The 27755-nt window shown below is 44.3% G+C and overlaps 1 protein-coding gene across 2 annotated transcripts; it reads right to left on the bottom strand.

Moving 5' to 3' along the window:
* Nucleotides 1-8: 8 nt before the first annotated feature.
* On the bottom strand, nucleotides 9-26232 carry sap30l (sap30-like). Of its 2 annotated transcripts, XM_072515761.1 has the most exons (5): nucleotides 25254-26232; nucleotides 18207-18332; nucleotides 11218-11346; nucleotides 2875-2973; nucleotides 9-1031 (listed from the first exon to the last, which is right to left on the bottom strand). In XM_072515761.1, the coding sequence occupies exons 1-5, from the start codon at nucleotides 25437-25439 to the stop codon at nucleotides 909-911; spliced, it is 663 nt and encodes a 220-aa protein (XP_072371862.1). In that variant the 5' UTR covers nucleotides 25440-26232; the 3' UTR covers nucleotides 9-908. The 2 variants fall into 2 exon arrangements, with proteins under 2 accessions (XP_072371862.1, XP_072371863.1); XM_072515762.1 differs by lacking the exon at nucleotides 11218-11346 and having other exon boundaries at nucleotides 25254-26221.
* Between the last annotated feature and the right edge of the window lie 1523 nt (nucleotides 26233-27755).

Raw genomic sequence — 27755 nt, 5'->3', positions numbered from 1 at the left:
AAAAGCAATTAATTTGTGCACATCTGTTTAATGCAAAATTGACAATGTTGTAAGTGGCCTGCAAGGTATAGCAGTAACAAACCGATACCTGTGCAGCCACACCCCACCCCACTGAAGCTGACAAGTGTAAATATTACAAAAGTTTGTGTGTCATTATACAGTATATTGTATATTTGTTAACACGGGGAACAAAAATTAACACTGTAATCAATCTTAAGAGAAACCCGCTGTGCAGGAAAGTTCAAACTTTACAGATTGATCACCGTATTGCAGACAGACAATGGTTCACTTCCAACGATGGCAAATGTTTTACAGCACACAAAAATCAAAGATCAATTAAGCGCTACTACATTCTTGATTGCGTGCAGTCATTACCCAGACTCGGGGGTTCTTTGCTACGGATTCCCGAGAGAGCCCAGGTTTTTTAAAACCACGGTATGCGCGGTTGCCATGACGTTGCCTCGGTGCAGCGCTGAATTCCTGCACTCTGTAACATTGTCCGCCTTCTGAGTGTGCAGGGGGTGCACAGAATTGGAACCCAGTGGTTTCCAATAGGGGACCCAAAAATAAAATCAGAACAGCAAATAGGTCACTGCAACGCCTCCTAAAAGCATTGCTTTAAAGTGTCATTTTCTCTCTCAGAACACTACTTCATTCAAGGGCAAAAAAACCCACAAAGGGAATCTTTTGTTTTTTGTGACTTTTTAACTAACATATTGTCGACATTAAATTTCAGAGACAGGAAAATCATAATTGCAAATTGAAATCTTTTTATGTAAAAAAAAAACATTTGCCAATTTCAGCTGACGCTTCAAAAGAATAAAATGTTTAAATAAGACTGACATTAGAAGTGGAACTCTTGTCACTGCATCATCATGTGATCAATAAAAGCAGAGTTAATGTCTGTTTCAGTGTATGCTGCTGTCAGGTTTCTGATCATGCCTGATTTTGTCATTCTTCACCATGTAGATAAAATAGGCTAGGGTTTCCTTTTCATTGACTGGAATGGTCCTAAAATGACGACTGATTGTCTGGGGGAAAAAAAAAAAAAAATTTTAAATTAGAATACATGTAGCCATCGTCATTCAATGTGTGTGTTAAGCCGAATTCAGATACCTTCCTCCTGGGTGTAACCCGTCACTTGCTTTCATGGGCAACCCTAAGCTCTCTCCCCACTAACCCCCACCCACCCCTCCCCCACACCCCCTCAGGAACCTAACCATGACCCACAGCATGAGATAGTGGCTGGCGCACAAACAATTAATATTCTTTTTAAATAATTAATGAATGCACTGAAAGTAGCACTGGATCTCACTACGCATTCAAATTTCTCTGACTAGACAACATAGCAACAGATTATAAAACTTAGCTGAAAAGAGCATGAATCAAATTCATTCAGCAAGATAGATTAAAACACACTTCAATGGGAGCATAAGAGCAGGAGTAGGCCATTCAGCCCCTCCAGCCTGTCCCACCATTTGGTGATATATTAGCTGATCTGTAACCAAATTCCAAATATCATTTAACTCTGCACCTCTTTGGGCAGCAGGGCGACACAGTGGTTAGCACTGCTGTCTCATGGCGCCGAGGACCTGGGTTTGATCCCGGCCCCAGGTCACTGTCGCTGAAGGTCACACAAACCTCGTGTTGCAATATTGTTAACGTTAGTACGGAATTGCCATCCACCCCCATTGCTTTTTGTCAGCTCTTTCACCCAGTGATTAAACAGATTCGGTGCAAATATTTTTTTTCCAGCGTACATATTGAAAATGCTGAATTGAAGGAGTGATGGGACAGACAGCACAAAGCCCACTTACTCAGTAAACAGTCTATTTAAACAGTGTCTCTACAAACTACATCAAACAGGATCTATTTAAGACAGTAACTATGAACTACAGCAAACAGAATGCCCAGTTGAAAGAAACTACAGCAACATCTGCCAATAAAGTGCAATGAGTGGAGGATTGTTACACAATATAAATTACAGCATAAAATAAAACCCAATCACTTATCTTCAGGGATGATGATGGGACAATTACCCATATCTCTATTCTATCTGGTACTTGTGTTAGTACCATATAGTCTTACATTTTTCCTGCCGTGAGCACCATGCTAAGAAGTAATAATTTTAACCCCCTGGTTGTAGAGTAAAGGACTAATTATAATGGTAGCTACGGAGCGTGTACATAGGGAGTTACACAGTGATGACACTTACTGAGAGGAGCGGAGTGTGACATTTCTCAGACAGTAGCTCCAGCTATGTCTTGATCTTTTTTTAAAATAAATTTAGTGTACCCAATTCATTTTTTCCCAATTAAGGGGCAATTTAGTGTGGCCAATCCACCTACCCAGCACATCTTTAGGTTGTGGGGCGAAACTCACGCAAACACGGGGAGAATGTGCAAACTCCACACGGACAGTGTCCCAGAGCCGGGATCGAACCTGGGACCTCGGCGCCGTGAGGCAGCAGGGCTAACCGACTGCACCACCGTGCTGCCCCGCTGTGTCTTGATCTTATCTAATCTTTGTAAATAGTTACTGTCTAAATAAATGGTTTTGAACAAAAGACCTTTGCCTCCAGCAACATCACTTCTAGAGTAAATGTAAATGTCGTCCCCCCACTTTGAGACTTAACCAGAGGGGTTCAATGAATCTAGAAGTAAACTTACAATAACAGAATATTGGGGACTTGAGCAAAGGGAAGATTTATAAAAGGAGTGTGATTGTGCAGCACTCCATTCACAATTGAAACTTGGCAAAGCAATTTTAATACAAGTATCACCCATTCTGCTGTCGGCTTATTTTTGCCATCATCGCCTAATAACAAGAAAATAAATACTTTGGAACAAATATATCACTGAGGGTGTATAATACCTCAGCTAGCTGAGCTTTATTTAGTCCAGGTCTGGTCTGCAGTTTGAAGTGTCTCTTGTAACGCCTCAGCGTGTTGACTTGCAATTGAAACAAATCAACCTAAAATTAAATAAATTTTTACAAAAGGTTGAGCATCTTTCGGCAAATCAAGCTGACAATCACAAAACATAATTCAGAAATAATCGCAAAATACAGAAATGGTGATTGACAGTATGTGTAGGAGGTTAATTCACAAGGCAAGAATTGAAGAAAGTAAAAGCTTATGGATGTGAACAAGACTTCACCCCAAATCTCACAACCACAAAATTCTACAGTTCTTTACTGAATTGCAGGTTGTGACATCTCATTGCAACCTCTCAATATGTTACTCCAGGTAATTAAAGAGCACCATTTTGAACTGGCAAGTGGGGAAAAACTGCTGATCAATGTTCCAGTAAACCGACATTGGTTAGAGGAATGATTGCAGGTAATCCTAATCACAAGATTTACACTTGGAAAAAATAAATTTGGCTCCAGGGAAAGAGTGAGGTTGAGAGTCCACCCTCTCTTATATAGTATATTATCCATCTCATGTTTCCCTGGTCAATTGTACTACTTACATCTCCAAATAATTTTTTGTCAAGCATGATTTCCCTTTCATTAGTTGAGAGATGGGTACTCAACGAGGCCTTGGTGTCCTCGTACACCCGTCGCTGAAAGTAAGCGCGCAAGTACAGCAGGCAGTAATGAAGGCAAATTGTATGTTGGCCTTCATTGAGAGAGGATTCGAGTATTGGAATAGAGAGGTTTTACTGTAACTGGATAGGGCATTGGTGAGGCCACACCTGGGGTATTGAGTGCAGTTTTGGTGACCTTGTCTGATTAAGGATGTTCGTGCTATGAAGGGAGTGCAATGAAGATTTACCAGGCTGCTTCCTGGGATTCATACATAGAAACATGCATAGAAAATAGAGGAGGTCATTCGGCCCTTCAAGCCTGCTCCACCATTCATTATCATAGTTTTTAAAAAAGCCATGCTAATGAATGGCAGAGCAGTCTCGAAGGGCCGAATGGCCTCCACGATGTCTGTCTCACTCTCTTAAGCTCTGAAGGGTCATGTAGGCTTGAAAAGTTAACTCTGATTTTCTCTCTTAGCCGATGCTGCCAGACCTCCCTAGTCTTTCCAGCATTTTGGGTATTTGTTTCGGACTCCAGCATCTGCAGTAGTTTGCTTTTATTTTCGATGGTGGAGGGTCTAATTGGACTGCTCTTCCAAAGAGCACGATGAGCCAGATTTGTTGCTCTACGTTTCTACAATTCTGCATGTATCACTGACTTCCAGGAACACTATTATCAGGGTCAAAGGTGGAACCTACAAACTCCACGCTTAGGTCAGTTAAGGAAAATAATCTGTCCCTAGTACTAAACCACTAATCCTTCTGGCTAGGATAGCTCAGTGACTTACAATGTCATGGGTCACTGCAAAGGACAAAGACTTGGCATTTATATCATAACATCCACCACCTCTGGACATTCCAAAGCACCTTACACTTTACTGAATACTTCAAAGTATATTCTGCATAGGGGCAGCATGGTAGCACAAGTGATTAGCACTGTGGCTTCACAGCACCAGGGTCCCAGGTTCGATTCCCTGCTGGGTGACTGTCTGTGCAGAGTCTGCACGTTCTCCCAGTGTCTGCATGGGTTTCTTCCGGATGCTCCGGTTTCCTCCCACAGTCCAAAGATGTGCAGGTTTGGTGGATTGGCCATGCTAAATTGCCCTTAGTGTCCAAAAAGGTGAAGAGGGGTTATTGTGTTGGGGCAAAGGGTGGAAGTGAGGGCTTAAGTGGGTCGGTGCAGACACGATGGGCTGAATGGCCTCTTTCTACACTATGTTCTATATTCACTGCTGCAATGTACGGAAATATGGCGGCCAATTCGTGCACAGCAAGGTCCTACAAATAGCAATGACGAGATAATTCTTGGTTTTAAGTCATGTTGGTGATGGGATAAATGTTAGCCAGGTCAGAGCGGAGAATTGCACTGCTCCCCTTTAAAATAGTGTCATAGAATCTGTTATGCCCATCAGAAGGGGCACAACAGGCTTCAGTTTTGTGTCTCATCTAAAAGAAAAGCACCTCTGAAAGTGCAGCGCTCGGTACTGCACTGGAGTATTGGCATAGATTTCATACTCTATGGGAAGGGAGAGAGACTTGAACCCATAGCCTTACATACATAGAACACAGTGCAGCAGGAGGCCATTCGGCCCATCGAGTCTGCACTGACCCACTTCTCTCACTTCCACCCTATCCCCATAACCCAATAACCCCTCCTAACCTTTTTGGACACTAAGGGCAATTTAGCATGCCACAATTCTATCCACTGTGCTATTGTGCTGCCTTGTGACTCAAGCAAAGTGCTTCTACCAAACCACAGCTGATACGCCCTTAACTAAACCAAATCATATCATATATTCACCATTTTATCTAATGCTTTTGGGAACAGAGTTATTAAAAGGCTAATTTCCAAATGTTTACTGTTACTCAAACTATGGACTGCTGCAACATTAACAAGTACAAATTTGAGTCAATAGTCATGCTCCCTCATTAAATAACTTGGAAAGAAATTGGCCTGTGGTGAAGAAAAGAATGCATCAGCATGAACCAGTGCCTCGCTAGGAGAATCACTCGGCCAGGACTCCAGAGACCCGGGCACACAACCCACGCTGACTGAAGGAATGCTGCACCATCAAACACACTGTCTTTTAGATTAGATGTTTTTTTACAAATATGACGTTAATTGCTAATTAGATTATGTTTTTGGACCGTCTCCATGGAGGAATGAGAGGTCGCGAGGCTTGCTCTGAATCGGGCTTGGGCGTTCAGGTCGTTTTTATTGGGAAGAAAGTGCAAGATGTTCACGCTTGTTGGCAATGGCAAGGGCATCTGTGCTGACTGAGAGTAGGATGTTAAGTCTCCAAGGCTCAGAGATGCGAGGAACGCCAGGTTTAAAAAACGATTATACTTTAAACTCCATTTAATTTAAAGATAGAATGGAGTTGGGGGTGAGAAGATAGTTAATCAGCATTTCTACATGGATACAAGGCCCATGTGATTCACATTGCCATGGAGGTCAACATTTGAGGGGGAAATGAGCCATAGAAAGCCATTGCAGTGCTATCTCAGTTTCATAGAATTTACAGTGCAGAAGGAGGCCATTCGGCCCATCGAGTCTGCACCGGCTCTTGGAAAGAGCACCCCACCCAAGGTCAACACCTCCACCCTATCCCCATAACCCAGTAACCCCACCCAACACTAAGGGCAATTTTGGACACGAAGGGCAATTTATCATGGCCAATCCACCTAACCTGCACATCTTTGGACTGTGGGAGGAAACCGGAGCACCCGGAGGAAACCCACGCACACACGGGGAGGATGTGCAGACTCCGCACAGACAGTGACCCAAGCCGGAATCGAACCTGGGACCCTGGAGCTGTGAAGCAATTGTGCTATCCACAAGGCTACCGTGCTGCCCTGTCTTAAGATATCACTGAACCCAAAAGACAGGAAGGTTTGGAAGAACCTGAGAGAGCAGAGGGTTAGAAGTATCTGGTCTCTATTGTTCACCACACAGAACGTGGTTGGGAGTTAGCGGTTGGATTGAGATGATCAAGTTCATGGATTTAACGAGACTGGAAGCTTTGGCAGGGGGGAGGAATCTCCATGGTGTCCCTCATTATAAAATTCTGTTCAGGGATTAGACGTTATCTGGTTGGTAAAGGAAAAAGGAAACAAGCCATTGGAAGCTGAGAATAGCTTTGGACTAGGTCCTGAAGAATACAATGTCCACTCAAGAGACAGAGTAAAGTATAACAGGGGATTTTCAGCTGTTTTAAAAGTTAAATGGGGAAAAGCTTTGTGCAGTTTAGATAAATTGCCTACTGAAATAGCCTATGTTGCAATTGATTTATTTGATACATTAAAAGTCTTAAAAACTTAATCTTGACACTTGAAACCAGGGGATACAATTTCAAAATCAGGGAAAGCCACTTAGGAGAGATGAAGAGAGTTGTTTTTCCTCTGAAGATGATGAATCTTTGGAATTCTCAACACCAGTGTCATGGGAGCTCAGTCATGGAGCATGTTTAAAGCAGAAGTTTGTTAGATTTCTAAATACCAATGATATTAAGGGTTTTGGAGATACTCTGGGCATAAGGCATTGAAGTGGATGATGAGCCATGATCGTATTAAATGTCGGCGCAGGTTCGATGGCCTACTCTCAAGTTCCTACATAGTTGTGAACCTCCCAATCACTCAGGGGAAATTCAAAGAACAAAGAAAAGTACAACACAGGAACAGGCCCTTCGGCCCTCCAAGCCCGTGCCGACCATGCTGCCCGACTAAACTACAATCTTCTACACTTCCGGGGTCCGTATCCCTCTATTCCCATCCTATTCATGCATTTGTCAAGATGACCCTTAAACGTCACGATCGTCCCTGCTTCCACCACCTCCTCCGGCAGCGGGTTCACCGTCTGCAAAAAAAAAAACAAAAAAAAAAACCTTACCTCGTACATCGCCTCTAACCTTGCCCCTCGCACCTTAAACCTATGCCCCTAGTAATTGACCACTCTACCCTGGGAAAAAAGTCTCTGACTATCCACTCTGTCTATGCCCCTCATAATCTTGTAGACCTCTATCAGGTCGCCCCTCAACCTCCTTCGTTCCAGTGAGAACTAACCAAGTTTATTCAAAGTCTCCTCATAGCTAATGCCCTCCATACCAGGCAACATCCTGGTAAATCTCTTCTGCACCCTCTCTAAAGCCTCCACATCCTTCTGGTAGTGAGGCGACCAGAATTGAACACTATACTCCAAGTGTGGCCTAACTAAGGTTCTATACAGCTGCAACATGACTTGCCAATTTTATACTCAATGCCCCGGCCAACGAAGGCAAGCATGCCGTATGCCTTCTTGATTACCTTCTCCACCGTGTTGCCCCTTTCAGTGACCTGTACACCAAGATCTCTCTGACTGTCAATACTCTTGAGGGTTCTACCATTCACTGTATATTCCCTACCTGTATTAGACCTTCCAAAATGCATTACCTCACATTTGTCCGGATTAAACTCCATCTGCCATGACTCTGCCACAATTCCACCAACCTTTGTGTCGTCCGCAAACTTACTAATCAGACATTTTACTCCAAATCATTTATATATACTACGAACAGCAAAGGTCCCAGCACTGATCACTGCAGAACACCACTAGTCACAGCCCTCCAATCAGAAAAGCACCCTTCCATTGCTACTCTCAGCCTTCTATGACCGAGCCAGTTCTGTATCCACCTTGCCAGCTAACCTCTGATCCCGTTCAGATATCTTTATAAAAGTTATCGGTCTCTCCAGGTATTTTAAGATATTAAACCGAGGCCCATCTCTCCTCCCAGGTAGATGTAAAAGATCCTCTGGCGTTATTTTGAACAGGAGCAGGGGAGGTTAGTCCTCGGGTACTAGGGCAATATTTATGTCGCAACCAACATCACTTAAACTGATTACAAGAGTGATTAAACAGCAAAGACAACTTAATTGGTTGTAAAATGGTTTAGGAAGCTCTGAGATTGTGAAATGCAGTATAACAATTCCAGGTTTTTCTTTAAGAGGGAGAATAAGAAAAGAAAAGTTTGAATACACAATTAATTTTATTTGTTCTTAATGATATCTGAAGGACAATCTGACAGCTAGGTTTAAAAATAAATGTTTGTCCTCATCAAGGTGATGGAGGTGAATCAAGACAATGGGAACTTCTATTTGTGATAATCAGCATTATTTTTAAAAACAAAGGGGTAAAGTGACAAATAAACAATAAACCTCAAATGTTGCATCCCCTCTGCAAGCATTTGCAAAAACTGAAGCTTTTTTTTAGAAAAAAAATGTTTTAAATGTTTTTTTCCAATTACCCTGCACATCTTTGGAGTGTGCAAACTTCACACGGACAGTGACCCGGGCCATGATCAAACCCGGGTCCTCGGCGCCGTGCTCACCACTGCGCCACCATGTTGCCCTGAAAAGCTAAAGCTTTGGAGGATAGCACTAATGCACAAATAGACACCATACCCGTTTAATCACTATCGTGTTCTTCTTCTCAAGATCAAATCAGATCAGATGGTGAAGCATTGTTCTCTTGGTTACCAATAAATTATGCAGGAATGCCCTAGGGCAGGAAAACTAGAGGGAGCACGTTGTGGAAATTTGCAAATAAGACTTTTCAAGTAACTGACCCATCGCGTAGCTGAATCAGAGATTAGCAAAGGCCAAGCTTCAATCCACGTCAGTGTTGTGTTTGCAACTCTCAATATGGGCAGTGGTTGTGTGACAATTGGCCTTGGAAGTTCCAGTAAGGGGCATAATTAAAACAGGGCATTACAATTTGCCTTCGTAAGCCAGTCAGTGCACATGCTCTGAATCAATTATGCAGTGATCTCAATAGGCCATGCACGCATCTGGCAGATTGAACACCGATGTGATTGGACTTGGTTGTGATGCCACACCTGTACTGAGCAGCATCTTTATTAGTGTCACAACTAGGCTTACATTAACACGGCAATGAAGTTACTGTGAAAATCCCCCAGTTGTCACACTCCGGCGCCTGTTCGGGTACACTGAGGGAGAATTCAGAATGTCCAATTCACCTAACAAGCATGTCTTTCAGGACTTGTGGGAGGAAACTGGAACACCCAGAGAAAATCCACGCAGACATGGGAAGGGCATAGTCTCCGCACAGTGGCAGTCTCCGCACAGTGACCCAAGCAGGAATGGATGTGAAGCAACAGTGCAAACCATTGTCCTCCAGTGTGTGAATGTTACTGTGATGAATGCAGGATTTCAGATATATTGGATTGTAAATATTTGGCAATTTAAGGGTTAAAATCCTGGGTTAGTGTGTTTTTTGCAAGACCAGATCGCTTTTAGGAGCCGGAGGTGAAATTATCCATCTTAAAAGCCTGGGCTAATACATTGGAGGGGGGGGGGGGGGGGGAATTCTGATCTGACTAACACCTGGACCACGACCACAAGAAAGATCTTTTGCTCTCACAGTAGGATAGTTAAAAAAAAGTGAAATATTATTAAAAGTAGTGTAGACTTGTCTGAGGACAAGAGGCAGCGGAAACAAACCACTGAAACAGTTTTTCGAAAACATCCAGCCAGAGGTAGGGCGCTCTTTCCAAGGGCCGGTGCAGTCCCGCTGGGCCAACGGGCCTCCTTATGCACTCTAGGGATTCTATAAGAGCAAAGAGTTAAAACTGCTAGACTAGCAGCATAATTGGCAGATGATTTTGAATTTGTTCACAAAGCAAGGTCTGGTTTTCGACATCAATTTCAATCTGTGAAGGATAGAAACGGGGGAAATTTTCTTCACAGGTAGTCAATGCAAAGGAGGTATAGTTGGTGATTTTAAGGAGAGTCTTCCTCAGAGTGAAAAGGAAACCTATGATAGTGGAAAAGAGATAAGATAAAGTTAGCCATGAAGTCACACTGCTGGTGGCATAAGAAAAGTGCTGGGAGTACAGACTTGGTAAAAGCGGATACGCCAGTGGAGTTTATTAAAGTGGGAAGAAAAACTATTGTCCCAATGAGAGAGGTGCAGCAAAGTGTACAGCCTGTTCAGAGGTTGGTGCATAAGCAGGTGCCAGAACCTTTTATGGATTTTATTTGTCAGGGTAAGCTTTATTTGTGTGTACATGGTGGAGTAGATAAGGAGATGCAAGATCTTGAGGGAGACAGGAGCAAGTCAATCTTTAATGGTGAGAGAGGAGATATGTAGTTTGGAAGGAGTAGCGCCCAGAAGTGGTGGTAATTTGTGGAATTAGTGGTGAGAGGAGAAGCGTGCCACTATATAAGGCAAGGTTAAAGTGAAGTGTTGGTAGGGATAATAGATAAATTTCCTTTTTCTGGGGTACAATTTGTCCAAGGTAATGGTACAGCTGGATCACAGGTGGGAGTGCAGCCTACTGTGGTTGAATAGTCAGTGGAAAGTCAAACAACTGAGATGTTGAAAGAACACCTGTTGCATATCCAGGAGTGTTTCCTGATTGTGAGGTGACAAGATCACAAAGCCACAGACTGAGACAGGGGGAAGAGAATTTGAGGAGCACTGATCGGGAGATTGAGGTTCAGTTGTCAGAAACCATGTTTGATCAGATGGTTGGTAAAGAACAAGAGTAGGTAGTGGATGAAGCGGATATCTTTAGTTCATGCAGTTTGGTTCAATTACGCCAGGAAGATTCACAGATAAAGCAGTTCTATCAGAAAGCATATACGGAAATAGAATTGAGTGTATACATTAGAGAATTAATGAGAAAATTACCTTTACATATTCAATCAGATGAGTAATGGGCAGAAGTTCATCAAGTGGTATTACCGGTGAGTGACAGAAAGGAGGTTTTGCAGGTAGCGCATGAAGTTCCAGTAGGGGGTCATTTAGGAGTAAGGAAAACTCAAGTAAAAATACAAAAATATTTTTATTGGACTGGCCTGGATTAAGTTGAATATTGCAGTACATGTCACACATATCAGACAATAGGGAAACCACAGGTGGTAATCAAACCAGCACCTTTAATACCCATTCCAGCATTTGAGGAACCTTTTACTAGGGTCCTAATTGATTGCTTGGGACATCTGGCTAAAACAAAATGTGAGAATCAGTGTCTGTTCACCATAATGGATGTGTCGACTAGATTTCCGGAGGCAATTTCATTAAGAAACATTACAACCAAGAGAGAAGTAGAGGACCCTCTTTGTTGGGGATGTTTAGTGCGGCATTGGAGAAGGGAGAGTTGCCAGAGATGCTGACACAGGCACAATTATGCTAATCCTGAAGAAGAGGAAGGATCCGCTAGCATGTGGGTCGTACAGGCCCATTTCGTTCTTGAATACAGGTGTGAAAGTACTGGCTAAGTTGTTGGTGGGGAAGATGGAAGGATGCGTGCCAGGGGTGGGTTTTGGAGGATAAGGCAGGTTTTGTAAAGAGTCAATAGCTCTCTCGCAATATTGGCAATGTGATTATGACTCCATCGGGGGGCAGGTGCCGGAGGTTATTGTTTCTATGGATGCAGAGAAGGTCTTTGATCGGGTGGAGTGGAAGTACCGATTTAAAATTTTGGAAAGGTTTGGAATGAAGCTTGTAGCGAGGGTCCGTCTTTTGTATGTATCCCCGGTGGCAAGTGTACGTACAAATGAGATGAGTTCATCAAGTGTTGGGACTGCACAGTGGGAAGAGGCAGGGGTGTCCGTTGTCGCTGCTGCTGTTCATGCTGGTGATTTAGCCCTTGGCGATGGCCCTTCAGGGGTCTGTGGAGTGACATGGGATTGTGAGGGGGAGCAGGGAGTATCAGGTGTCATTATACACAGACGATCTGTGCTGTTTGTGTCGGAACTGAAGAGTATGGGTAAGATTATGGTACTATTGGAGAGGTATGGGGCCTTCACTGGGTAGAGGTCTGAAAGATTGAGGAGTTTCTGGTGAATGCAGGGGGGCAGAGGGCCAATTTGGAGGCGTTGCCACTCAAGGACACAAGGGCAAGATTTAGGTATTTGGGGATTTAGATGATGTGTAAAATGATTCACAGTTGGAATTTGACATTAATGGAGGAGATTAGGGAGGACTTTTAGAGGTGGGATAGGTGGCACCTGACATTAGCCAGGTGGGTGCAGGTGGTAAAGATGATTGTGCTGCCAAGCTTCCTGTTTGATTTCCAGACCATCCCAAACGTTCTCCCCGAAGCCTTCTTCACGACATTGGAGACCATGATCTCGGAGTTCATATGGGCAGGGAAGGTGCCGAGGCTGAAGAGGGTTCTGCAGCAGAGGCAGAAAGTGGGGTTGACCTCCCGACCCTGCTGTACTATTATTGGGCGATGAATACGGAGGTGAGGCGATGGGAGGGGGGGGGGGGGGGGGGGGGGGGGGGGAAAAGAGTGGGGCAAGATGGTGGAGGAATCCTGCAGGGTATCCAGTCTAAGGGCCATGGTGACGGGACCACTGCCGTTAGCTCTGGGGATGTATACGGCGAGGCCGGTGGTCAGGGTGGGGAATCAGCCGAAGAGACATTTCAAGTTGGGAGGGTATTTTGGTGTTTAACGCCACTGTGTGGGAACCACAAGTTCAAGCTGGGGGCAATGAATGGGATGTATGGGAAATAGAGGGAGGTGGAGGAAGTTAAGGACTTGTACTCGGAAGAGAAGGTCTGTGAGAGGTTCAGTGAGTTTAGATATATGCAGGTTCGGGACTTTGCGCGAAAGGAGGGGAGGGTGTTTACCAGGTTGCAGAGTACACTTTATTGGAGCAACTGCTGCTCCTGGATGAGTTGGAGGTCAGTCGGATTGGAGATATATACGAGTGTTGGGGGAGCAGAGTGGGCCGCAAGTGGTGAGGATCAAGAACAAATGGGAGGAATTGTTGGGGGGGGAAATAGGCTGGGGGCCAAGGTGGGAGGTGACATGATGGGTGAACTCAATCTCCTCCTGCTCGAGGATGAGCTTGAATCAGTTCAAGGTGGTGCATCGGGTAGCTAAGAATCGGGCGAGGATGAGTGGATTCTTCCAGGGGGTGGTCAATCGGTGCGAGAAGTGTGGGTGGAGGCCGGCGAATCACGTGCATATGCTCTGGGGTTGCGAGAAGCTGGAAAGATACTGGGAGACGGTGTTTGGGATGTTATCGAAGATAGTGGGGGTGGAGATCAAGCCAGACCCAATGGTGGTGGTTTTTGGTGTACCGGAAGTGCCGGAGCTTCCAGAGGGGAAGGATGTGGCCTACAACTCTCTAATTGCTCGGTGAAGGATCCTGCCAAATTGGAGGTCAGATACACCGCCGGGGTGGCGGCCTGGCTCGGGGATTTGTGCGACTTTCTCCGGTTGGAGAAGATTAAGTTTGAGTCGAGGGTTGGGCGGAGGGCTTTGAGATGCGGTGGGGTTGTTCATGACACTGAGGATTTGTTCTTCGCACGGTGGGGGGGGGGGGGGGGGGGGGGGAGAAGAGAGATTAAAAGGGAACATTGTAGATTCTGTGGGGTGTGTGTATTTTTAAAATTTGTTGCTGTTTTGCACGTTTGGAATAAAGTACATTAAAAAAAAAAAAAAAGAGGATTGTAGAGGAGTTAACCCAATGTTTTATTAGATATGGTCTACCAAAAGAAATACAAAATGATCAGGGATCTAATTTTATCTCGAAGTTATGGATAAAATAATTTAACTCAACAGCGGATCATCCGGAATTACAAGGAGCAATAGAAAGATGGCATCAAACTCTAAATACCATGTTGAGGGCCTATAGTTGAGATTATCCAGAGGATTGGGATAAAGGAATTCCATTTGTACTATTTGCAATTAGGGATGCACCTAATGAATTAACTAAATTCAGTCCATTCAAATTCATTTTTGGTCATGAGGTGAGAGGACCACTTAAATTGATGCAGTCAGCATTTGGAGACTACGTTGTTGGACAGTATGTCAAACTTTAGTGAGATATTAACTAGGGCTGGTGAGTTGGCCAGGAAACATTTAAAATTGTCACAACATGATGAAAAACAGGGCAGATAAGAAATCAAATATCCATAGTTTTGTTAGTGGGGTGAAAGTACAAGTATTGTGACCAATGGTAGGTAACCATTAAAAGCAAGATTTAGTAGGCCTTATCAAATTGAAAAGAAATTGAGCGAGGTGAATCATTTGATAAGAACGCCAGACAGAACAAAAACTCTGTCATGTTAATAAGTCCAAAAGAAATTTTGATAGCAAAGAAGGAGGAAGTGTCAGCTGTTGTAACGGAGAGAAGAGCTAAATTCAGATGACTCTGAATTTGACATTACTCAAATTAAATTGGATAATGAGGAAGTATTACGTATTAAGAAATTGGGATAAATTAGGGAGTTACCTCCCGGAGGAAAATCATAATGACCTAAAAGAGTTATTATAGTCACATAAAGCTGTATGTGGGACTAAATTGGGAAGTACAAAAGTAATTATGCATGATGTAGATGTAGGAAATCTTGTCCCCATTAAATGACATCCATACAGGCTCAATCCACTAAAGTTGGCACAGGTACAAAAAGGAGATTGACAACATGCTCAAGGATGATATCATGCTCAAGGATGATATCGTCGAAGTGGGTTGCAGCAATTGGAGCTCACTGATTGTCATGGTACCAAAACCCGATGAAACAAACGATTGTGAGTGGATTATAGAAAGGTCAACGCAGTTATAAAGTCAGATTCGTATCTTAGTCCTCATTTGGAAGACTGGGTGGAACAAGCAAATTTTATTACCAAACTTGACTTTCTCAAAGGATATTGGCAGGTACCTTTATCAGACAAGGCAAAGGAGGTTTCAGCTTTTGCGATGCCATATGGTCTATATCAGTTTAAAGTAATGCCATTTGGAATGAAGAATGCGTCAGCAACATTCCAAAGACAAACCAACAAGGTAATTTCTGGACTAAACAATTCTGCAGTGTACATTGACAATTTTGTGTTCAGTCAAACATGAAAGTAGCATTTAGAACATTTAACATAATTATTCGACAATAGGAAGCTGGATTGGTGGTACGGGCAGCACGGTAGCATAGCGGTTAGTGCAATTGCTTCACAGCTCCAGGGTCCCAGGTTCGATTCCCGGCTGGGTCACTGTCTGTGCGGAGTCTGCACGTTCTCCCCGTGTGTGCGTGGGTTTCCTCCGGGTGCTCCGGTTTCCTCCCACAGTCCAAAGATGTGCAGGTTAGGTGGATTGGCCATGCTAAATTGCCCTTAGTGTTGGTTGAGTGGGGTTACTGGGTTATGGGGATAGGGTGGTGTGGGCTTGGGTAGGGTGCTCTTTCCAAGAGCCGGTGCAGACTCGATGGGCCGAATGGCCTCCTTCTGCACTGCAAATTCTATGAAAAATTCTATGAAATTCTATGAAATTTGGCTAAATGTGAATTTGCGAAAGCCCAAGTCACACTCTTAGGCCATACAATTGGACATGGTCAGATGGCCTCACAGAATGTGAACATGAAAGCTATTGGAGTGTTTCCAGTACCACCAGATGTTCTCAGGTTTCTGGGTACAAGTGATTTCTACCAGAAATTCATGCTAAATTTCAGCAGCATGGTTGCTCCACTGCCCTTCTGAAAAAGCACAAGAAATTTCAGAGGACGTCGGAATGCCAGGAGGCACTCAATAATCTGAAGACTGTTAACCACCGCACAGTGTTGATGACACCTAATTATGCCAAGCCATTTAAGGTGTCAATTGATATGCGTGATGTGGGTGATCGTGCTGTACTGCACGAAAGAATTGAAAGACCTATCGGTTATTTTTCTCGGAAACTAAATATTCATCGGAAGAAATATTTGACCATCAAGACGACGACATTCAGTTTGGTGTTGGCGTTACAACATTGACATTATGTTGGAAACAATTCATCGGAGACAATTGTATATATAGACCTACTCAGTTAATGTTCTTGGACAAGTTTAAAAATTAAAATGCAAGACTGTTCAGATGGCGTTTATTGTTACAACCACTTCAATTTAAAATTCTACATGTGGCAGGAAGAGAAAATGCGATTGCCGATGTTTTATCACGACTGTGAAGTGAGAGAAAACTGGAATGTTCAAAGGTGGAGAAGACTGAAATGGTCTATCATGTTTACGTTTAAATATAAAATGATATGTGTCTTATAGAGTATAAGTTGTGTTTAATCATTTTTTTTAAAGGGGCAATTTAGTGTGGCCAACCACCTATCCTGCACATCTTTGGGTTGTGGGGTAAGACCCACGAAAACACAGGGAGAATGTGCAAACTCCACACGGATAGTGACCCGGGGCTGGGATCGAACTTGGGTCCTCAGTGCTGTGAGGCAACAGTGCTAACCATTGCACCACCGTGCCTCTCCGTAGTGTTTAATCATGAGAAATGTTTAGAGTTAAATGGCTTTGGAAAAATTAAGCCAATCTGCTTACATTGCTGGTTCATTTTTGTTTTTAAAGGGGAAGGTGTGACGCATGCAGGATTTTCGATATGTAAAATTATAACTATTTGGCAATTTAATGGTTAAACGCCCTGGTTCAAGTGTGTTTGACTGCAGTAGTCATGTTTTTTAAAATAATAATAATAATCTTCATTAGTGTCACAAGTAGGCTTACGTTAACACTGCAACAAAGCTACTGTGAAAATCCCCTAGTCACCACACTCCAGCGCCTATTTGGGTACACTGAGGGAGAACTCAGAATATCCAAATCACCTAACAAGCACGGCTTTCGGGACTTGTGGGAGGAAGCCGGAGCACCCAGAAGAAACCCACGCAGAAATGCGAGGAACATGCAGACTCTGCACAGACAGTGAACCACGGTTGGAATCAAAGGCAGGTTTGTAACACTGTGAAGCAACAGTGCTAACCACTGTGCTACCATGCCACCCAAGAATCTTGTTTTGCAAGATCAGAAAGCTTTTAGGAGCCAGAGGTGAAATTGACCATCATAAAAGCCTGGGCTAATGCACTGTTGTTCGACTAGAGGGGAGTCCCTGGGGAGTTTTCAGCCTGGGGAGTTAATTTGTTTCCAGCTTGAGATGATATCATTGCTGGGTGGAGCTCAGGTATTCAGACATTGAGAAAACTTTGGAGTGGAGTTCAGATCTGGCTAACAGACCACAAGTTAAGATATTTTGCTCTCACAGTTGAATAGCTAAAAATATTGAGGAGGTTGGAAATTTGGATGAGTGCACTTGCTTATTTTAAAAACAAATTTAGCGTACCCAACTATTTTTTTCCCCAATTAAGGGGCAATTTAGCCTAGCCAATCCACCTGCCCTGCACATCTTTGGGTTGTGAGGTGAAACCCACGCAAACACAAGGAGAATGTGCAAACTCCACTCGGATAGTGACCCGGGGCTGGGATCGAACCCGGTCCTCAGTGCTGTGAGGCAGCAGTGCTAACCACTGCGCCACCGTGCCGCCCAAGCGCACTTGCTTTTCATATTAAATTTCTACATTTGCAAGTAGAATTTTAAAACTTGATTGTGAAAAGTCCCTAAAGATAAAAGAAAACGGGTGGCATGTGGTGCAGTGGTTAGCACTGGAACTACGGCGCTGAGGACGCAGGTTCGAACCCCAGCCCTAGGTCACTGTCCGTGTGGAATTTGCACATACTGCCCGTGTCTGCGTGGATTTCACCCCCACAACCCATAGATGCACAGGTTAGGTGGATTGGCAAAGGTAAATTGCCCCTTAATTGGAAAAAAAAAGAATTGGGTACTCTAAATTTTTTTTTAAACATTTTTTTTAAAGAAAACACCCAAACTGCCAGCGTTAAGACACATTTACCTCTGGAGATTCCGCATCATGGTCTGGTGAATCACCTCCATCATCATCACTGCCTTTCCTCTTTCTTTTATTGCGAACACTTTGTATGAAACCTTTGTGGAAGTCGCATATGTACAGATGTCGAACCTGAGAAATAAACGTAACAAGAAAGAAAAAGCATAAATTACAACTCAAAATTGTAAGAAATAATAAACACACTGCAGAATGCTGGTGGGGCATATATAGCAAGAGAACAGTGATGCATGAACTACAGTTTTTTCCCTTATTTTTCCCCCAGTTAAGGGATAATTTAGCATGGCCAATACCTACCATGCACATCTTTGGGTTGTGGGGGTGAGGCCCACTCAAACACATTGAGAATGTGTAAACTCCACACGGACAGTATGCTGCGTAAGATCATTGTTAGCACCTTTCCACCAAGGTAGTCACATTTTATTCAGAGATAATAAATGCCTTATGCCAGATTGAAGTGCCTGAACTAGAGTTAAGATCAGCTTTACCCAGGTTCACAGTGAACGAGTTCCCAGCACCTATTCATCTAGCTGGGCTCAAAGTTCCCTCCTGACCGACCAGGAACTGTCTCAATTGTGTTGGGCAAGGAAGTGGGGTGTGGGGAGACAGAGACAGAGACAGAGAGAGAGAGAGAGAGAGAGAGAGAGAGAGAGAGAGAGAGAGAGAGAGAGAGAGAGAGAGAGAGACTCTTTGGGATTTAATTTGACTGCAAAAGCCACATGCCTGACACTTCCCCATAGCAGCCTAAGTAGTCATCTATCTCAGCCAGAACAGGCTTCCATCATTGCGGAACACTGCTGACTGACTAAACAACCTGGTTCATTGATGGGATCTGGAAGGGTAGAATCATTGGGGACTTGGTTCCTTCCACTCAGACAGTCGAATGAATGACTTGGATTAATAATGGTGCTTTTCTGGGCAGCACAGTGACGCAGTGGGTTAGCCCTGCTGCCTCATGGCGCCGAGGTCCCAGGTTCGATCCCGGTTCTGGGTCACTGTCCGTGTGGAGTTTGCGCATTCTCCCTGTGTTTGCGTGGGTTTCGCCCCCACAACCCAAAAATGTGCAGGTGAGGTGGATTGACCACGCTAAATTGCCCCTCAATTAGAAAAAAATAATTGGGTACTCTAAATTTATAATAAATAAATAAATAAAATAATGGTGCTTTTCATGGTCCCGGGGTGTCTGAAAATGTTTCCCAGCCAACCAAGTACTTTTGAAGTGTAGTCACTGTTGTAACTTAGGAAATGCAACAACTCGTTTTCACACAGCAAAATCTCACCAACAGCAATGACCACATAATCTAGAGGATTCTAAGGTTCTGAGGGATCTAGGTGGTCTGATGCACTGGTTTGGGCTGGTTTAGCGCAGGGCTAAATCGCTGGCTTTGAAAGCAGACCAAGGCAGGCCAGCAGCACGGTTCAATTCCCGTACCAGCCTCCCCGAACAGGTGCCAGAATGTGGCGACTAGGGACTTTTCACAGTAACTTCATTTGAAGCCTACTTGTGACAATAAGCCATTTTCATTTCTTCATTTCACTGGTTACAGAAGGTTAGTATACAAGTACAGCAAACAATTGAGGCTAATAGAATGCTATACTTTATTATGAGAAGAATTGGACATAAATGTAAGAACATTATGCTTCAGTTATACAGGACATTGCTGAGACCACATGTCAAACACTGTGTGCAGTTTTGGTCTCCTTATTTAAAGAAGATTGTGAGTGCATTGGAGGCGGTGCAGAGGAGATTTACCAGATTGGCACCTGGAAATATCTTATGGGGAAAAGTTGGACAGATTGAGCTCGGTTCCACTGGAGTTTCAATGAGGGGGGGGGGGGGGGGGGGGGGGGTGAGACTTGATTGAAGTAGACAAGATCCCGAATGGTCCTGACACGTTAGACGTGGTACGGCTGTTCTCTCTTCTGGGAGAATCAAGACACCATTCCAGAATTAGGAATTACCCTTTTAGGACAGAGAAGACGAGAATTTTTTTCCTCCAAGGGTTGTGCAATTTACTGCCTCAGGAAGGGGTCACAGAATATTTTTAAGGCAGAAGTAGATGGATTTTTGTGAGGCAAGGGAATCAAAGGTTGTCCGGGGGGGGTAAAAAAGGAATGTGGAATTCAAAACATTACAGATCAGCTATCATATTAATAAATGGTGCAGGGGCTGGCGGAGGCGGCGGCGGGGGGGGGGGGGGGGGGGAGCTCAGCAGGTCTGGCAGCAGCTGTGGAGAGAGAAACGCTTTCAAAGAGTCATATAGGACATCTTTGAATTGTTTTTCCCTCCACGGATTGCTGCTGGACCTGCTGAATTTTCACAGCATATCTGGATTGCATTTCACATTTCCAGCATCCGTGGTAGCCTGCTTTTAATTTGGGACTAATGGGAGCTTTTTCCAGAGAGCCAGCAAGGAAACAATGGTTCGAATGGTCTCACTCTATCCTGCACGATTGTGCCAGCTCCTCAGTGGTAAACGTACAGGATTTGTATCGATATTTCGTAGATCATAGAATTTACAGTACAGAAGGAGGCCATTTGGCCCATCGAGTCTGCACCGGCTCTTGGAAAGAGCACCCAACCCAAGCCCACACCTCCACCCTATCCCCATAACCCAGCAACCCCACCCAACACTGACAGCAATTTTGGACACTAAGGGCAATTTAGCATGGCCAATCCACCTAACCTGCACGTCTTTGGACGGTGGAGGAAACTGGAGCACCCAGAGGAAACCCACGCACAAACAGGGAGAACGTGCAGACTCCGCACAAACAGTGACCAAAGCCAGGAATCGAACCTGGGACCCTGTAGCTGTGAAGCAATTGTGCTAACCACTATACTACCATGTTGAAAACTTTGAAGCTGGGCAACAAACCTCAAGGGGAGTTTATTGTTTTAATCCAGCCATCGTTCAAGATTTAACAAAACAATTAACATTTTTAGGTCATGAATCAGACAATATCAGTTTCAAAAATAACCTAGTTTCAAGCGCAGTATGCCATACAATACAAAGCCAAGATTCCTCATGCACAGAGACGGCAGCCTTGACTCAGTGGCTGCACTCATTCGGAGTCAGAATGTGGGTTCAAGTCCCATTCCAATGGCTGGAGGACAAATCTTGTTCTGGTCACTACTATTATAAGACCATGAGGCATAGCAGCAGAATTGGGCCATTCGGCCAATTGAGTCTGCTCTGCCATTCAATCATTTTTAAAAAAATCTGTGTCACAAACAGGCTTACATTAACATTGCAATGAAGTTACCGTGAAAAGCCCCTAGTCGCCACATTCCAGCGCCTGTTCGGTACACTGAGGGAGAATTCAGAATGTCCAAATTACCTAAAAGCACGTCTTTTGGGACTTGTGGGAGGAAACCGGAGCACCCCGAGAACGTGCAAACTCCGCACAGACAGTGACCCAAGCCAGGAATTGAACCCGGGTCCCTGGATATGTTTCTCCAATCAAGAACCTATTTCTGTCTTAAAGGCACTCAGTAATTTGGCCTCCACAGCCTTCTGCAGCGAAGAATTCCACAGATGCACCACCCTCTGGCTGAAGAAATCCTTCCTCATCTCAGTTTTAAAGGATCGTCCTTTTAGTCTGAGGCTGCGCCCTCGGGTTCTAGGTTTTCCTACTAGTGGAAACATCCTCTCCACGTCCACTCTATCCAGGCCTCTCAGTATCCTGTTAAGTTTCAATAAGGTCCCCCCCTCATCCTTCGAAACTCCAATGAGTACAGACCCAGAGTCCTCAGCTACTCCGCATATGACAAGTTCTTCATTCCACGGATCATTCTTGTGAACATCCTCTGAACCCTTTCCAAGGCCAGCACATCATTCCTTAGATACGGGGCCCAAAACTGCTCACAGTACTCCAAATGGGGGTTATTATATATTATATTACATTATCTCCAGTGTTTGTCAATCCTACTCACTGTGTTGACAACCACAGTGGCCCATGCCAACTATAGCTGTGGCATTGCAGTGACTATCGTGTACTTGGTCACATTGATACGTGAAGTCATGGCCACTATAATCAGGTGAGAGAAACCAGATGTAGAAGTTGAGGAACACAGACGGTTATATATTGGCTGAAGATTACAGAAATGGGGAGGGGGAAAAGCTGGTTAGGAATTTCACCAATCAGAAACAGGCACTGTGAGATGGGAGCCAGGCACACACAGTAACAGCATCCCAGGTAGAGGTGATCCCTCCCAGCACTGATCTACAAATGATCACTGAAATATCGACACTTCCTATTGTTACTCATTACGTCCACAGGTAAACAACTCTTGCCCAGTGTTTCTCCTAATAATCACTCAGTCCAATAAACACCTTGTTGTAATAAAAAATATTAGACCCCTGATCCCTGCCAAATCCAGCCTTCAAGAAGCAGGTGGCCTCAAAAGTGCTTCACTGTCAAGAAATCAACATTATTGATGCTAGATACCATATATGTGACATACCACTGCTCCGACCACTAGAAACTCTCGGTACACACTTTTCTGATGGAAATTGCCCCCGGGACTGCTCAACTCCCGTGTTGAGACCAGTCCTTTCAAAGCCACTTCCCAAGGCAGCAGGAGCTGCCAGGATTAATCTGTGGCCCAAGAGTTATTTGATCTCTGGGAGGGAAACACATAATAAAATTGTCAGCAGCACAATTTGCAGGGCACTGGGGGTGGGATGAAGCAGGGGAATGAGACTACCTCGACAGCTCTACCTAAACATTTTCTTCCTTCAGCATAGGCTAAAAGGAGCACAAGGGAGGTCTACTAACCCTATGTTCTAGATAGAGAGGAGAAACATTAGGCAGAATAGCACAATGTTGGAGAGAACAGATTGGTCCAGGTTTCATAGTGATGCCCTCATGATCAAATAGCTCGTCCCCCATTGACTATCCCAACTTGTATCAGAAACTACCAGACAAGGAAGCTTTCAAATGACCCTTGCTGCCCCAAGGAAGCAGGTGGCAGCTCTAGTCGAATGAGATCAAGAAAAGCCAATCCCTCCTTTAATCGCCCAAAACACAACACGTCACGCCTCACAAAAATAATCTCTCACCAAGCACACTCTCCAACCCGGTAACTCAGCAAGGTGGCAGCTGTGCCAGTGAGTAGTATTCCCACACTGGAGGCAGAAGGTTGAGGGTTCAAGTCCCATTCCAGAGACGGGAGTACATAAACCAAGTGGATGCAAGCCAATTGTCTCTCAGGTGATTCTTTAAGATTTCCCAGCACTTCTCAAAACATTGGGACCTTGTCACCAGTGCTTTGGTCAATCTTCATACCGCAAACCAACATCTCGAAAATAAACCAGCACATTATTTTCTACGAGACCTTGCCACGTGTAGATCAGCAGCAGTGACGACACTTCAAAAGTGCTTTAGTGGCTATGAAGTGCGTTGGGCCGGCCCGAGCTCAGGAAAGCACAACGCAACTTCTATTTTTTCCCCCACAATATCACTTCTAAAAATTCTAATGCCCTCCTTTGGTTCTTCCCCAGACCTCCCATACAGAACCAACTCACCCAGTCTCACTGGAGTTCCATAGCCCGCATTCAGCTCAAACAAGTGGTAACTCGGGCAGGAGATACAAAAGTCTGAGATCAAGCACGAACAGACTCAAAAACAGCTTCCTCCCCGCTGTTACCAGACTCCTAAACAACCCTCTTATGGACTGACCTGATTAACACTACACCCCTGTATGCTTCACCCAATGCCTGTGTCTATGTAGTTACATTGTGTACCTTGCGTTGCCCTATTATGTATTTTCTTTTCAAGTACTTCATGATCTGTTGACCTGCTCGCAGAAAAATACTTTTCACTGTACCTCGTGACAATAAACAAAATCCAATCCAAAAAACTCTTTCTGTGTGAGACTAGATTGAGCTTCAGTGGGCTATTTGACCAGTCGGGCAACACAAGCACAAGTATCTCTTATACACGGACACTTCTGCTCATTAGGGTGCCTCCAACTAGGAGGCACAGTCAGAAAATTAGATCCAGATCTTTCAAGAGCTTAGTCAGGAAACACTTCTACACAAAAAGGGTGCTAGAAGTTTGGAACTCTAGACATAAGAAACCTGGACCGTACAACCCTTCCAGCCTGCTTCACCATTCAATATCATCATGGATCACCATCTGCTTTAACTCAACATTCCCCCTCTCCCCCTATATCCCTTGACATCAAAAATCTATCAAAATCTGCCCCAATCACTTGTGATTTAAAATTTAATGTTACTAGATCGTTATCCAAACGAATTCAGGGATATGGGGAAAAGGCAAATTTATTAAGTTCGATCACAGGTCAGACATGACCTCAAGTGGATGACGATAGGTTTGAGGGGTTAATGACCTTCTCCTGTTCCTGTGTTCCATTGGGGTCAATGTGCACCAACCATGGAGCCAGCCCCTCGGGTGATTTCCCCTACTCTTATACCAGTCAATGGTTAAGCCTCCACCACCTCGCTTACTATCGTCCTCGGTGACATTGGCTAAAGCAGAACAAGTCATGAATCAAAGCTGGAGAGCTTTCTTGATCTGTTACGATGATCTCTTTCCAAAACCGGACAGCCCACATTTTACCAACTCTGCCAATGTACCGTTCTTGCCTCGAGGAAACTACTTCACTCAAGTCAGGACGACGTTCACTCTTGTGGCCCCAGATTTCCCCCAATGTTAAACTATAGGTCACAGCAGACGTACAATTGACGCGAGTTTAAACACAGCAGCGTGTAGAAAATCTGTTCGCTTACAACCAGAATATAGGATAAACAGAGCTACATATCCCGACCGGATCTTTTAATTTCTAATAGACGGATTCGCTTGTTGGCAGGTTAAGTCGCCACAGAGTGTTGAAATTTACTATGTTTCAGGCCTTTGATGGACCTTATGACAAGTCTTGTTTCACATCAGCTTGTAAACTGCTCAATCACAAGAAAATAAAAATTGCTCGCCCTCCATCCCCATCCTTTATTGACAATGTTACTTTGGACACTTGGCATAACATAAATAATTAAGAATCAACAGACTTACGTTCTTGTCGGTTTCCAGTTTGAGTTTCTTCTGTGAAATACTTTTCTGGATCCTCTTGCTAAAGCTGGCGTTGCCGGCAGGGCGGTTGCACCTCTCTCCATCATCAACCAGACAACAAATGTGGCCAAATCCTGGAGCCCCGGCGCCGCCATCCCGGCTGTCTTCTTCGGTACTAAAACCGTTCATTGTTTTCCCCCACACACACCCCCCCTCCTTCCTTTTGAATCCTTTTCTTCTTTCCCCCCTCAAACAACCTCCCTCCCCTTTCAGAGAACGGGTCTATCAACTCAATGCAAGTGTGTGGGTTCGAGACCGGCGGCAGCACTCTCAGTTCCACAACAACGAAAAAAAAAGAACTCACTTTCTATATATATCTAATATGTATATACACAGAATTCAATATGGCAGAAAGTGTCTCTTTAACGGCAGGTTAAAGAACTCACATTGCAACTTTCGCAGTGGGAGGGAGGGGGGTTTAATTCTTGTTTTTAAACAAAAAATACAACTCTGAGAAGCTCACAATGGCCGAGCTGCTCAATGCGAAGCCCTTTACAACAAATTATTCGCTTTCTCGCGCCGATAATGCGCGTCTTTGTAGAGGAGATTTTTTTTTTTTTAAAGGGGGGGGGGGGGGGTTGCGGAGAAGAAAAAGAAAATTAGCCACCGGGATTAAAGTATGGTGTTTTCATTCAGCCTTGGACACACATACAATACAAACCTCGAGCTTAAATGGATAGTAACGCAACGTACGTATTCCACACGCTTTTTCTCCCCTTTTCAAATAAAAATGTAAAAGGAGGGGGAGAGAATGGAAACAAAAACACAAACAGCAAAATATAATAAATTACATTGGCTTCCGCCCGCTGCAGGCAGACTTTGACTGCAGTGTTCGGGCTGCTTCTGGCGAACAGCTGTTACCATGTACCAACGTTCCAAATGGAATCAGGAAATAATGCCCCTGCATTGATACATTACCAGCTTTCCAAACCCGGGGAGGGGGCGGGGCCTATCCCGCGCTGCACCACGGGAGCTGTAGTTCCTCCTAGCGCTCCGCCGCGCGCGTCACGTGCCCCCGCTGCCGGGCGGAGAGAACTACGAGTCCCAGAATGCCGCGGGAGGCGTGCGCGCGCACCCAACGCGGAAGAAGTGTGTTTGTGTGTGTCGGGAGGGGGAAAAAGAAAAAACAAATGAGCCAAGCATTTTTTTTCCCAAATTTTTTTTTGCTCAGCAGTCGACGTCTCGCTTTTCAGTAGGGCGAGTGTCGTGGCCACAGCAGGAAACAAATGAACATTTTTTTTTAAATGGTGTGCACAATTCAAATTGTAAACTGAAGGCGTGCTCTTTGTGTTAGAAGCAGAGAGATGCGAATGGGCCAGTGCACCAGCAAACGTCTAAAGAAATTAAATCATTGTGTGTTTGTGGCTCTAAATGCTGTACCGGTGGAGTTGAAATTGCTGCCACATTATTTGCTAAGTCTGTGTGTATTCCTAGTTACCATTGACACAGCTTCTCTTCCTGTTTACTTTGTTCTGCACCCGGCAGCATTTCACATCCCAAGGCTCGGTACTTTTTAAACGGGTAAACATGGTGAGGCTGGTCGCATGAAATTTGTGGCCGACCACGCATGTTTGGCAACGATGGAGAGGGAAGTTGCACGTTTATTTCTCCGAGATCACACGCGCGAACCCAGTAAATGTAGTTCAGAGACTGGCAATGTAAAAGTTACGTTTAAAAACAAAGATCCTGCCCCAGAGACGTAGCAAATTGCGATTTTTTTAAAAAAGCCTATTGCAAGGTACAGAGTAGGGAAAGTCAAGGCGACTGAGTTGACAAAAAAAAGCACAATGGCTGATCCTGCAGTAGGAAGAGGTCTGTCTGGGTCTGCAATACCACACATAACGGATTACAGTTCTTGGTGTGACGTTAACAGGAAGCACCGGGGAAGAAAAAATCGTTGCGAGACATTTACAGTGGATTCCAGTACTGGAGCAGCTGCCTCTTATTTATTCTCCAGCTTTCGTTCGAGAGAGAATTCAAAATGTACAAAAGTTGGATACAAAAAAGAACGTGTCTGATATGTTAGATCCCCTCGTTTGCGCCAGTAAAACAGAAACGATTGGGACTTAGGACCATGAAAGAATTCCTTTTCTTAGCCGGCACAAGAACGCGCCAAGGCTCCCTCCCGCAACTTGCACCCTCCCGCAACTAGCACCACCTAGAAGGTTACTAAGTACACGTGTGAACACCATCGCTGTAAGGTTCCCCTCCAAGTTAATCAGCAACAAAAATCGATATTCATATAGCGCCTTTAACGATGCACGATCAATTACACAAAGACGAGATGTAATCGAGGCTTTATTTTTAAAAAATATACTTTATTCATAAAATCTCTAATAAACATTACAGAACATTTTGAATTGTCGTGATTGTACATTTCCATCAAAGTTGCACATTCACTTGGCTATCTTACATTCAATTGGGATGACATTCTGCACGTTTCTC

This window comes from Scyliorhinus torazame, chromosome 9 (genome assembly GCF_047496885.1).
Source record: "Scyliorhinus torazame isolate Kashiwa2021f chromosome 9, sScyTor2.1, whole genome shotgun sequence".
Classification (NCBI taxonomy): Eukaryota; Metazoa; Chordata; class Chondrichthyes; order Carcharhiniformes; family Scyliorhinidae; genus Scyliorhinus; species Scyliorhinus torazame.
The sequence above is the reverse complement of the archived record's forward strand: the minus strand, read 5'-3'. Positions and strand labels throughout refer to the sequence as shown.